Consider the following 14,021-nt stretch of genomic DNA (forward strand, 5'->3'; position numbering starts at 1 on the left):
CTTCTATTTAGCACGTGTTTTATTCCAAAGTGTTTCTGGGAACAGTAACAAGGCCATGGCTCAGTGTTGCTTTTCCAGGGACCCTTAAGGAGGTTCGGACTGAAGCCTCAATCCTGGAATCCCATTTTGGAGTCTCCATGATGACCCCAGCCTAAGGTGCAGTTCGACACAGAGGTTCTGTGTGTCATAGAATCATTTGGGTTGGAAAAGCACTCCAACAGTGAGTCCAAGCATTCCCCAGCACTGCCAAGGCCACCACTAACCCCTGTCCCCAAGTGCCACATCCACAGGGTTGTTAAACCCCTCCAGGGATGGGGACTGGAGGGTTCTAATGTCTGACCACCCCTTCCACGAAGAATTTTTCCCCAATATCCAACCTACACCTCACCTGGGGCAACCTGAGAACATTTCCTCTTGTCCTGGAGATTCTCTTCCACCATTCCCTAAGTTCTCAGCCCGGAGAAGGCTCAGCAGGGGTCTCATCAATCCTTGGGGGATTATCCAAGAGGCAGAGCTGGGCTCTTCCAGCACTCCCCTGTGCCAGGAGCTGAGAAGATGCACTTGCACTTGAGCAGCCCCATTTCCCCCTCCCCTCCACGCTGGGGATGTTCCTCCCATGTCACACACGTGTTACTCCTGTGTCCACCTCTGGAAAACAATCCCAGGCATTTTCCTGCCTGCTCCATTCCGGCCCCGCTCTCACTGCAGTGCTTTCATCCCTTGGATGGAATGACCTGCAATGCAGAGGCTGCACTGATCCTTCTGCCAGATCTGGAATCCTCAATCCCCCTGGGGACTGCCTGGAGTAGGAAACCACTTGGCACAGCAAGCACGTCGGCATTTCCCTGCCTGCATTTTTATTGTCTCCTTCGCTGCATCCCTGACTCCCGTTAAGTCTTCTCTCCTTTTATCCCTTTCTCCAGCCTCTCCCTGTGCCTTGAACTCTCAATATCCCTGAGCTTGGAGAGAGCTGGCCAGGTGTAGGACAGAAGGGAGCAGCACATTCACTCCCATCGCTCCCAGCAATCTTTTGTGGGGCAACGGAGCTGCAAATGGGAAAAATACAGGGAGACACAACTCTTCCCACAGCAGCAGCATCTCCTCTCCTTCCTGGGAGGCTCAGGGGAAGGAAAGACTGACTGAGGTGGATTTCCTGCTGCTCCTGCCCCTGCCATGCTGAGATTTGCAGGTTATTAATTTCAGGGAGCTTGCTGGAAAAGCAGGCAGGGAAAAAGTGTCGGCTGTGGAACAGTCAGGCTTGCAAGGAGCAAAAGATGCTTTATTTAGAGAAGAGGTTGGGGGTTTGCTTTTCCTTTTTAATTACTATTACCAGTGAGAGAACCTTGTGCTATATGGGAAAGAGAACCCCAAAAGAACCCAGCACAGTTTGTAGTAAAGGGACATTATGATATTTACCCCCATCCCTTCTGCCCAATCCCAGTCCCATTATCCTTTCCGAAAATCACACAATCCCAGACTGCTTTGGCTTGGAAGTGACCTTAAAATCATCCAGTGCCACCCCCTGCCATGGGCAGGGACACCTTCCACTAGCCCAGGTTGCTCCAACCTGGCCTTGGACACTTCCAGGGATCCAGGGGCAGCCACAGCTCCTCTGGGCAACCTGGGCCAGGGCCTCCCCACCCTCCCAGCCAGGAATTCCTTCCCAATATCCCATCTATATCTACATTTAAAGCCAAAATCTGGGAACCAGAGCCACGAGAGAAACCTCCAGCTCTAACAGGTCCTGCTGCCAACTTCCAGGGATAAACATTTCAGCCTAAGTTCCCCAGATTCCTCCTCTTTAACTATCCCAAGCAGAAAACAGAACCTTTGGAGCATTTGGTTTTCCTCAGCACCTCTTTTTGCCTCTAAGTGGTCACTCTGTGCTGCCCAAACAGTGTCCAACTTCCAGGGAAAAGGCAGCAATGGGAGCTGGAGCTGGGAAAACACTTCAGGGGAAAAGAGGTTTTCAGAGAAAACAGGTTAATGGCTGGAATGTTGTGATCACAGAATTCTCTGTTTTGGGACAGCACAGCTTTTGGGGAAGGGGAAGGAGAAAAAGCAGAGGCCTGTTAAAAATGGAGGGAAGGAAAAGTGGCTCTGCTGGTGGATTTGAGGAGTAACATCATTCCTAAGGATAGTGATGGTGAAAAGAAGCCCAAGCTGAGAGATGCAGGAAGAAAAGGAGGGATGCCACGAGCAAGAAGCTGAAAGAAAAGGACAGAGTGGTCAAAGCAGCAAGGCAGGACAAGAATTTGTGGAGGAGCACCATGAATGCACATAAAAAGCAGGAGAAGATGGGAATCAAAGGAAGAGGCTGCAGGAGCTCAGGAAAAAAAATGAAAGCTTGTGTGAAGAGTAGAAGATTAAAGATCCAAACCCATCCTGCATGAATGTCCGGCTGGGCTCAGTCAGGGAAAAGAGCTGGCTCCAAAACCAGGGAGGGAATTGGCACATGGAGCTCATGGATAAGCAATATTTGGGAAAGCAGGATGAGCCCAGCAGGGAGCTGCTCACCACAGGTGGCTTCCAAGGAAGGAAAATCCCCCATGGAAGGGATCCTAATCCACAGAGCCATCCTAAAGCTGCAGAGGCTTGGGATGCACTGGGAATACTCCCGGCACAATTAGGCAAATCGAGGCCATTAAGGGACAATCACACTGAAGGGCTGTTATCAATCACTCTCCCTGCTTTCTTTACCCAATTACCCTAATTGCATCAAGGCTATTAAGCAATTATTTTGATAACAGCAGCTTTGTTCTGGCTCTTCGTTTCTGGCACCGTTTGGTTCCTCTTAGATACCACCTTAAAACCAGGTTTAACGCTGGCTTTAAGCAGGTGCACAAGTGTTTTCCCGAGCAGAAAACTCAAATCTCGGTGTAAAAACCCAAACCGCAAAAAGCCCACTTCAGAAAACAGTCGAGTTTTATCCCCAGCCCTCAGGTTCTCCCTCAATCCCACCCAAGAAAACGTCGAGTTTTATCCCCATCCTTCAGGTTGTCCCTCAACCCCCCCCCCCAAAATCTCCACAGCACCCTGGATTTAGTTCCACTTTTTTATTATTCAACTTTTTATACATAATAAATACAAACTTTTTACAGCCAATATAAAGAAAGCAACTGATGCTTTCAGTGTACTGACACTGTACACGATGCGATGGCCGATACATGCCCTGTATGAAGAAATCATAGTTAAAAAGGAGGCATCTTTTTGCATCTTTTTACAGCTTTTCTTCCTTTTTTTTTTTTTTTACTTTTTTTTTGTAGCTTTTTTCACTTTTGTATTTTAAATAAAATTAGCAGCTCTTACAGAAAATATTTTAAAATACAACTAAAGAGACTTTTAAATAAAACTTTCTGAATTTTTTTTCCCAAAGTCCGGGTATGAAGGACACAGAAAAAACTGGCCAAAGGAATTAAAAATGAAGGTTTATGGCAACACTTGGTTTTCTTCTGCGTTGTGAAGATCTCAAAATATTTGCAGTTAAATCTTCTTTTTTAAAAACTTTTCTTTTTTAAACTTAAGAATAAGTTTGATAAACACATAAAAAGACCTCGAACAGATCAACAGGACAAGAGGTGCAAAAGAAAGGAAAAGATATGGAAAAAAAGACTTCATTGGACAGTCCCTAATTTCAGAACTGATCCATGAGTTGTTGTCTTCAAACAGCCCCACTCTTGGTTAAGGATCCCACTGGGAAAGGAGACTGGAAAGCACAGATGTCTCAGAGACCCAGCTTGGGTTGGGATTTACAGGTATGTGCAAAGTTTATGAAAGAATCTCCTAAGATGAATTGTTTTTTGTGTTTTTTTTTTTTCTTTTTTTTTTTTTGTAAATGCAGCCTCAAAAAATAGCCCTTGTTAGTAAACTAAAGGTAGAAAACTCACTGGCTTTGAACAAAAACCCATGAAGACACAAGAGAACCCACAGAAACAGCTCAAAACCCAACCTGGGGATGCCTCTGATCCTCCCTCTGATGGAGATTGCTGACAATAATTCAGCCAGGACCCAAAAAAAACCTGTTCTCAGCCAGTTTTTCCCTCTCCACCTCCGACCTCAGAACCCTTTTCTTTCAAAGCACAGCAAAAGCAAAGCTCCCTTTTTCAGAGATCTCCAGTGGGAAATTTGCAATTCTTCTCCTCTCTGCTTCTCTCCCGAGAGGAACTGGAGAGCAGATCTTGGGCACCAAGGTGGTGTGAAGGCATCACAGGGAGCTCCAGGCTCCCTGGCTTTGGCTGGTTGATGGGATTCACTGGGAAAACACTACAGGACCATCCAATGCAACAACTAAATGCATGTAAATACTCTTAAAATGGAACCTCTAACTCAAGCCAGGTGGCTGGATGACAAAGATATCTGCTAACGTTGGATAATTAAGCACACAGCAATAACTGGGGTAGGAATGACCCAAACACTTTAAAAAAAAAACAAAACAACAACAAACCCAAATCCCCAAAATCTGCTAAGAAAACAAAAAATAAAGCAGCTCGATTTGCAGATCTAGACAAAACCTCACTTACTTTTCTGGTTTATGCTACGGAACAAGATGTTGCTACTGATTCAGCACCTCCAGAGTAGATCCTCTGGGACTAAAAAGTCCTGTGTAAATAGGAATCCAAGGAGCAGAAGGGTCCAGCTGATGATTCCTGACGAGGGGAACGAACCCCCCCCCGTGGTCTTTTGCTCCTCCAGGAGCTTCTTTTCCTGTTTCTTCCTTTCTGCAGGGGGGTGAAAGAGGAGCCAGCCTCTCCTTTTGACTTATCTTCCCGTTCCCTTTTTTCATTCCGCGGGATCTGATTTAACACCTGATCAGACAATCCAATGCTACTGGAAGGATCCACAATGTTCAGCACATTCCTATGGCAACAGTAATATACTGTACTAATGCACGGGAGCAAAGGGTGCTATGACTAAGCTGCAGGAAGGAGGCTCATTCCTCAGTCTCCTTGGGAAAATAAACGGAGCATCTTCAGCCAGGAGGAAAAGCCTGCTCCGAAGCAAATCCTCTGCTGGGCTTGCTTTGTGCTAAGAGAGGCCAAAACCGATGGAAAGAAACCAAAAAACAAACAAAAAAAGGCACAAAAATCTTCACGGCCGCGGGAAGGGATCCGCCAAAATCCAACCCTCCCGGTGTCCTGCTCTATTCCAAAGTCTTCTTCATGCAAAGGTGCCTAAAAATGGGAGAGGGACCAAATGCTGGGTTTGGTCTTGATTGTAGCCCTCCTGCTCAGCCCCCCCCGGTCACACCAGGGTGATCTCCACGTCCTCGATCTTCTCCGGGGGCCGGCGGTGGTGCTGGGTGGGGGGTGGAGGAGCTGCTCGCACCTGGAATGGCCAAAACCAGCCCGTGACCGCCACGGAACAGGCAAATCCCAGCAGAAAACCAGCAAATCCCAGCAGAAAACCAGCAAATCCCAGCTCTGGCACAGACTAAACGCCACCTTTGGGGCTCGTCCCTCAAGCTGACGTGAACAGACAGGGAGGAGGAACCAGCTGGATTCAGCTCCAATGTCCCCAGGGAAGCCACCACAGTTGATTTTCCCCTGCCCATTCTTCCTGCACCCATGGATAACCCAGGGCGGGAAACTGGAAAACACCTTGGAATTTACACCAAATTCTGAATCTGATGGTGCTTTTCCCTGGAATTTCTGTGGGGTGGGCCTGAACACTTTGTTGCCTCTAAGGGACTTACATTTCATCCATCACTGACCTCGAGACACACCCCTGAAATCTGGGGTTAGTCTCACACTCTGCCACTTCCATCCAGTTCTTTTTGCTCACCTTTAGTGCTACCAGGGTTTTCAGGATGGGATTTCGGAATACAGAGTGACTTGCTATGGAAAATAATGAACTGTGGGGCAATTCCATCCCAAACTGCCCAGTACTGGATATCCTGGATATCTTTAACAGAAATCCTTTGGATCAAGGCATGACGCTGCAGTGATATCTCGAAAAGGCAATAAATTGCAAAGAATCCATGAGGAAAATATAAATCTACAAAGGCTGGATCAGTGAGTTTTACAAGGAAATCAATGTGAAATCAATATTTAAGCCCTGAATGATGCAGTGCTGCCCCTGCCTCCTGTGTGTCCATGGCCAAGGCTAATTCACTGCAATATCCATTGGAATATTCAGAATACATTCTTGGAATATCCAAAAATGCTCTTTTTTTCTGCAACCTCATTCACTGAGAAGGCCAGGAAAAGACAAACATTCTGATTTGGTTCAGGACTTTGAAACCCTCCGAGTAAATCCCAGGAGAGGTATTTTGCCACGTTCTAAGTGATTAAATTCTTCCTTTCCTTCTCTGGCAAAATTACTTTTTCCTAAGCAGCAAAGACAACACAAAATACACTGATCTGATCATCAAGAATTTTGAATCCAAACCCCTCAAATCAAAGGGGTTGGAAATAAATATAACTCTAAATCCAAGTAATGCCAGGACAGTGCAGCAAACTGCTGGAAAGCAGGAATTGTACAAAACATAGGATTAAACTCCTCTGGCATTTATTCCTCACCTCTTTTTCCAACTCTGCTGGGGTTTTTTTACATGTGGCAAGACCAGAAATCGCCTCCCAACGCCCCAAGTTTATCAAGTAACACCTATTTTATATCAAGTAATGCCTATATTTTGTTTTATATCATTATGGCTGGAATTTCCTCCCCGGTGAGAATTCCTGATTCCAAGCCTCACATGGACACAGAGGTGGGACACAGGAGGACAGGATGAGGAAGGACAGGCCTGGATGAGCCTCAAGGACATCTCTGAACACAATGACAGAGGGAACAGACCTTTCCTTGTGCTCATCCAGGACGCTGCTGGTTTATAGGGAATCACTGGATTTGCAGGACACAGGGAGCCAATCCCCAGGTGCTGTCCCACCCCCCTGGATTTGTATGTTCCCACCCCAATTCCCACTCCATAACCCCAATAAACCCCCCCCGGGATCGGGGTCTCACTCACAGGTCGCAGTTTTCCGTAGGAAGTTTCGGCGGGAATCCGCAGAGGTTGGGAGAACCCGGGGCACTCGGATCCGAAGCTGTTTTCTGAGGGAATAAAACCAACCCCTCAGCACAAAGAGGACCCTCAGCCTGGCTGAATTCACTTCATGAAGCTCCTAAGCCCCTGGAAGGGCTGATTTTGCGACTTCACGTGGCAAAAACGCTCCTTTTTTTCCCCCCTCCACCAAAACAGGAACATCCCAAATGAAGCTCTGGCTGAAGTGGTTGTTTTTCCATCCCCCAAAATTCTTACCATTAGTTGATGGAGACCTCGGGAAGAACTGGGAGCCTCTTTTATCCGGGCTGGGATAGGGACTGGTGGGAGGTTGGTCATACAACGGGAGCGGTGGGAGGATGTTGTTGGGCTTCGGAGTTGGAGAAATCTGTGGGGGAAAAACATCCAAGGGGCTGCAAAAACCCTTCCCCTGGGAATTTCTTAGGCACATCCCAGTTTTCTGAGCCATCACTGTGCCAACAGCTTCCCTCCAGAGGAAACGTGTGGGAAGGAAAGCCAAGATATCGAACAGTGACCCAGTTTTCTTAAAATCATAGGTTGCCACCCAGTAGGAATTTCCAGCCTCTCCCAGGTAATTCCGAGGGACTTTTGAAGGTTATTGGAAATAAAAAGGTTGTGTGGCCACAGATCCACAAGAAAGTGTTGGGATCGTGGGCTTTATCCCCTCTCAGCTGCACAAATTTAATTTAAATATTCCTTTTCACAGTCTCGAAGCAAAGAATAAAAACACTGGAGAAACAGGGAACATGGAAGTCCAGTTTCTACCACCACAATTCCATGTGGGAATGTGTGTGATTTTCTAATAGAAGGATTGCAGAACTCCACTGAAATGGGACATTTTAGCAAAATTTCGTGTATTCCAATACTTGGGAGGATCCTGCCCCTCAAAGCTGAGAGGACACAGAACAAAATTAAGTATAAACCAAATAAACTGGGGCTGAAAGAGCCTGGAATTCTCTTTTTGTGCCAGGCTGTGTTTGACATCTCAGGCTCTGCCAGAAATCAAGGACTGGGAATTTCCTCCTTTGGTTCCCTTCCTGTCTATCCAAATATTTCCCTTCAGTCACAAATCTGCTACAATTCCCAAAATACATCCCCTGAGAAATATTAGGCTGGGTAAGAAACTCAAATATAAGCACTCGGGGCTTAGGGTTTGTTTCTTAAACTGGTTCAGACTTTTTTTCTCAAATTCCTTCTGATCTTTTTTTCTTAAATTCCATCTAATTCTTGTTTTCTTAAATTGCTTAATTTTTTTTTCTTAAACTAGTTCTGTGGGTTTTTTCCTTCAATTGGTTCTGCGTTTTTTTTTTTCTCAAATTGGTTCTGATTTTTTTTATTCTTAAATTGCTTCTAATTCTTGTTTTCTTAATTGCTGGATTTTTTTTTCCTTAAAGTGATTCTGACTTTTTTTCTTACATTTCTTGATTTTTTTTCTCTTAACTTGCTTCTGATTTTTTCTCTTAAATCACTTCTGATTTTTTTTCCTCTTAAATTGCTGAATTTTTTTCCTCAAATTGGTTCTGATTTTTTCCTTAAATTGTTTCTAATTCTTGTTTTCTTAAATGGCTTGATTTGTTTTCTTAAATTGGTTCTGATTTTTTCCTCTTAAGTAGCTTCTGATTTTTTTCTCTTAAGGTGCTTCTGATTTTCTTTTTCTCTAAATTAGTTCTGGTTTTTTTTTCCCTCAAATTCGTTTTGACTGTTTTTCTTAAATTGGTTCTGATTTTTTTTCTCTAAATTGGTTCTGGGTTTTTTTTCTCAAAGTGGTTTTGATGTTTTTCTTAAATTGGTTCTGATTTTTTTTCTTAACCTCGTTCTTTTTTTCCTCAAATTGCTTCTGATTTTTTTCCTAAAATTGCTTCTATTTTTTTTCTTAAATTGCTTCTAATTTTTTTCCTAAAATTGTTTCTATTTTTTGCTTAAATCGGTTGATTTTTCCCATTTTTTTTCCCAAAGAACTGGCAGATCTTTCCAACCTTTCCAACTCCCCCAACCAACAACCCACCTGAATATCCCCAATCCAGGGGGTCTCCCCGTTTTCCGAGGCCGTCAGTTCCTCCACCAGCACTGACGGGAACACCCCGACTCTGCCGTTGAATTCCCCTTCCCAAAATCCATCGTCATCCTGGTTTTCCTTGTTCAGGATGCGGATAATGGCTCCCTCTGGGAAGGACAGCTCGTCATCCGTCTGCCCCTCGTAGTCATAAAGTGCTTTTACAAAACAGACTGAAGGTGGAAAGGGGAAAAAAAAAAAAACAAAACAGCGTAATTGGAATAAGCCATGAAAAAACCAGGAATTAAACACAGATTTTTAGAGCTGGAATTGAAGGTTTGGAAGTGCTTTTCCAGCCTGAAAGATTCTGTTGTTGCTAAGACAAATTATTTTGCGTTCGTTTCCTTAATTTTAATTCCCGTTAAGCTCAATCTGTGAGGTGAATTATGGAGATCTGACACGAGGGAATTCCTGAGCTGTGCTCACATCCAGGAGGTTGTGGCCAGGTGGGATCAGCCTTTTCTCCCAGGAAATCACTGACAGGACAAGAGGGAAGGGCTTCAAATTGCCTGGGGGGAGGTTCAGGTTGGACATCAGGGAAAATGAATTCCCTGCCCATTGGAATGGGCTGACCTGGGAAGGGGGGTGTGTCACCATCCCTGGAAGTGTTCAAAACATGAGAAATGCCATATAGTTTTGTGGGAATTGTGGGATTTGGTCACAGGTTGTCCCTGATGATCTTGGAGTTCTTTTCCAGCCTTAGTGATTCCGTGATTCTATGGAATCTGAGGAACTCTCCCAGACTGGATATACAGAATATTTTCCAGAAGCAGCTTAACACAGTGTTTATTTTTCACTGGTATTTACCACTGGAGTCTCCATTGAGGCTTCCTGAGACTAAATCCACCTCTGTGGAGTTGTTGGAGGTGTGGGATCGACTGTCCAGCGCCGCCAGGGACTGGAGCATGCTCAGGAGGCTGCTGGAGGTTGGGAATTGCAGGTACTTCTCCGGGACATATCCCACCTGACCCGCCTTATTCCGTGCCTGGAAACCAAGCACAGAAGAGATCCTCTGCTTGTGCACAATCCTCTGGAAAGAATCCCAGTATCTCCTCCCATTCCAAGTTTCATTTCTGATGGAATTCATGCAAACAATCCCAGGAAAGTGATACCTTTACCCAGTCTTCCATGTCTCCATCCTCAATGACCTCCAACACCTCGTGCTCCTCTATGGTCAATTCATCCGGTTGGGAAGCCTGAAGGGAGAACAGGAAGGTTGGAAAAGTGGCTTCAGGAGCAGCGGAAAGAACATTTTCACCTTGATTTTTATTTTAAAAAACGGTTTTTAAAACACTGGGAAGTTTTCTGATGGAGATACTTTAAAAAATCCAAATTAGGTGTCTTTTTATTACCACTCACAAGAGCCTTTTTCCCCTCAAGGAGAGATGGAATCCCCCAGAATCCCACCTTGTGAGCTCCCACATTTCTTAGTGGTCTGTGATACAATTTTTCTAACCAACTAAAAACCAATAATCAATCACTGACCTTATAGGAATAAACAACTTTGCAGGTGAGGGGGTAATTTCTGAGGGTGCCCGAAGGACTGGAACTGCTGTCATCAAACACGTCCATGCTGTCCTCAAACTCTTCCCCTTCCTCCTTTTCTGCATCAGCATTGATCTGTTCCAACAAATTCCATTTGTTAATGCCATTAAATTCCAGCTGAGAGGTATCAGTGAGAAAAGAACAATCAAATCCAGTTGATTCCTATTTTTCAGTGAGTTTTTTTCCACTCACAGAAAGTGGACAGACCCCAATGATTTAATGATATTCAATATATGATCCTTAAATAAGATCAGGAGAAGAGTCACCACAGAATCCCAGGATGGTTTGGGTTGGGAGGGACCTTAAAATCATCCAGTTCCACCTCCCGCCATGGGCAGGGACACCTTCCACTATCCCAGGTTGCTCCAAACTGGCCTTGGACACACCCAGAGAATTTATGCCACTAAAAGCTTCCTGTACCTGTGACCACGAGTTATAAAATAAATCTGCAGTGGCAATATTTCAAGTTGAAAAAAAAAACAAGCCCCAAAATCAGCACATTCTGCACAGCAGATGTGCTGCAGTTTATTAAAAATAATAATAAAAAAAAATCCTTAGAGGAAAAAAACTTGCTATGAAAGTTTAAATAAAACCTGAAAAATGCTGGAAAAATACAAGTTTCTACGAATGTAATTTGGGCAAGGCTGCCATGAGCTGTGCTTTGGCCTCGTGCCTGGGCTGGGTTTTGAATAAACACTTTATCTCATGTGAAAATGATGAATTATCCTGTGAAAATAGTCCTTGGAATGAAAGGCAGCACTGTTCTGCATTTGCCATCTTCCCTTTATTTATTCCTTTTCACGGGAGGGGTGAATTTGGTCCTCCCTGGGAAAAGTGGAAGGCTGAGAAATCAACAGAAAGTTAAGCTGAGCTCAAAAAACCCCTGTGCAGCTTCCCTAAACCAGCCCTCTGCGACACCTTTGCTTTTCTAAGCCTGGACTAGAAGGGCACAAAGATTCATCATTTCTGGACTTCATGAATTTTTATTAAATTTCCTGACTAAATCCTTGCAATTCCACTAATTTCCACTCAAGTGCAGTTTGCCTCCATTGCTCCTTCAGTGTTTTCATGGACATTGGGATAACCAAAAATTCCTTGTCCTACACGTGGGTAACGCTTGGATTTATTCCCAACCAACTATAAACTGTGGCAAATGGAAGGTTTTCCCTCCTGTCTCTGCCTTTGGCTGTGCCTGGGCTGTGTCCCAGCTGCCATCCAGCTGCCATCCATAGGGAACATCATGGAAATTAGTGGATCATGTCTGGAAAGGCTTGTTTGTGCCACACCTGCTCCTGGTTTTCTAACACGAGGAGGGAAAACGGGGTTTAATTTTAACTGTGTGGCTGCTCTGACTTCCTTTTCCATAAAATCATTCAGGAAGTAGGCAAGGAGAGGGAAAACGGGGACACAGAAAACCGAGGGGTTGGTTTGATAAAGCTCATCCTTCTGCAGGGCCTGGGATGAAAAACTGTGTCGGGAAGGAATAAATACGTGAGAAATCGAGGAATAAATATATGAGACAAAGGTGTGGAACAGGCAGAAAAGCCAGGAATAAATCTAGGTGAGGTGATGAGAAAAATGAGAAAAAAGGTATGGAAATAAATATATAAATATATATATATGTGTATATATAAAAATCCATCTTGTTTTGTTTCATATATACCCATGTCCTGCTTCGGGTCCCAGCAAACAGAGCACAAAGCCCATGGTGACATTATTCCCTCATTATTATTTGTTGGGGGGCATGCTGTAAAAAACATGAAAAACCCCCCAATCTTCCTTCCCAGGATTCTGCATTTCATCCTTCTATCCTGATGGATATCAGGAGAGATATATTCTCTATATATATTCTATATATATATATATATATTCTATATATTCTATATATTTTCTATCCTGATGGTTATCAGGATAGATATATTCTATCTATATTCTATATAGATATATTCTATATATTCTATATATATTCTATCCTGATGGATATCAGGATAGATATATTATATATATATATAATATATTCTACATATATTATATATATATATAAATATATATATATAAAAATATAAAATATATATTCTACATATATCCTGATGGATATCAGGATAGAATATCCTGATGGGATATTAATTCCTTCAGCTCCTCACTGGAGGAGATGAAATAAAGGCACCCGGTGCTGCTCCCTGGTTTTTAGCTCTTGAAAAGGAAATATATGGAGAGCTTTGCTGCCCAAATGATGCCACGAAAAGCAGGGGCATAATTTGGGACATCAAACACTGCTCGCTCCTCGGGGGTGAAGTGAAAGTGCTGCAGTAATTCCTCTAATAATGACAAGCAGCGTAATTTTGGGAACAGTTCTAAGAATTCCAGCTCTGGGCTGTCCCTGTTCAGCCTGCCAAGGTCAACAGAGTGGGTTTTTTTTTTTAATCCAGGAGTCCATGGAAGTGTAAAAAGGGAAAATAAGCCTCAGAGCTGAACCTCCCACGCTGTGGCAGGACCAGCAGGGGCTTGGATCCAACTGCTGCCATGTCCCAGAAGACAGGGAATAAGGAGTTGGGAGCAACCCAACAGGCACAACTGGAAGTTAAAGGAGGTGGAGAACAAGAAAAAAAGGGAATAAAACACTGTTTAACACAGCTCTGGAACAATTCCTCATCTATGGTGGCTGGAAAGGATCTGAGGTGAAACTCACTGAGCGCTTTCCACATACGCAATTCCTTTGGGATTTGGGAAGGCTGAAGCTTGGATGTGCACACTACAACCTGACTTTCTGACTGTACTAATCCCAGGAATAAAGCCTGTGGAGACAGACAGTGATCACAAACTTCCCTGCAAAGCACCATCACGAGCTGTGTGGAACCTCTGAAAAGAAAATCCCAGAATCCCGAAGAACGGATCTGGGAAGTCTTTGCAGAAACATCTTAACATCCTGAAGGAAGCAAAGAGTGGATTTGGGAAGCGTTGGCTGAGATTCCATTCTGTGCTCACTCACTTCTTTGAACTAAAGCTGCCACAGAGGAGAATACCTGGACATCCAAATAATCCCTTCCTTCCAAGGGTTTGCCTCCACCACCAAGGAAACATATGGAGAAACATGGGAATGAGGGAAGAGCACGGAGAAAGAGGGAAGAGCAGGGAGAAGCATGGGAATGAGGGAAAAGCAGGGAGAAATGTGGGAATGAGAGAAGAGCATGGAGAAATGTGGGAATGAGGGAAGAGCACAGAGAACCATGGGAATGAGAGAAGAGCATGGAGAAACATGGGAATGAGGGAAGAATAGGGAGAAATGTGGGAATGAGGGAAGAGCACAGAGAACCATGGGAATGAGAGAAGAGCATGGAGAAACATGGGAATGAGGGAAGAATAGGGAGAAATGTGGGAATGAGGGAAGAGCACAGAGAAACACTG

At 44.2% G+C, this 14,021-nt stretch overlaps 1 protein-coding gene across 1 annotated transcript in view; it reads right to left on the bottom strand.

Moving 5' to 3' along the window:
* Positions 1–3,796: 3,796 nt before the first annotated feature.
* FCHSD2 (FCH and double SH3 domains 2) overlaps positions 3,797–14,021 on the bottom strand; it is a 113,506-nt gene continuing 103,281 nt past the window's right edge. The window contains exons 13-19 of the mRNA XM_017821881.1: positions 10,557–10,691; positions 10,184–10,267; positions 9,879–10,056; positions 9,024–9,244; positions 7,256–7,385; positions 6,965–7,047; positions 3,797–5,325 (exon numbers count right to left, since the gene is read on the bottom strand). Coding sequence (XP_017677370.1) covers positions 5,242–5,325; positions 6,965–7,047; positions 7,256–7,385; positions 9,024–9,244; positions 9,879–10,056; positions 10,184–10,267; positions 10,557–10,691 — 915 coding nt within the window. The 3' untranslated portion in view covers positions 3,797–5,241. The remainder of the gene's footprint in view (positions 5,326–6,964; positions 7,048–7,255; positions 7,386–9,023; positions 9,245–9,878; positions 10,057–10,183; positions 10,268–10,556; positions 10,692–14,021) is intronic.

Source organism: Lepidothrix coronata, unplaced genomic scaffold, assembly GCF_001604755.1.
Source record: "Lepidothrix coronata isolate B3197 unplaced genomic scaffold, Lepidothrix_coronata-1.0 Scaffold93, whole genome shotgun sequence".
Lineage (NCBI taxonomy): Eukaryota > Metazoa > Chordata > Aves > Passeriformes > Pipridae > Lepidothrix > Lepidothrix coronata.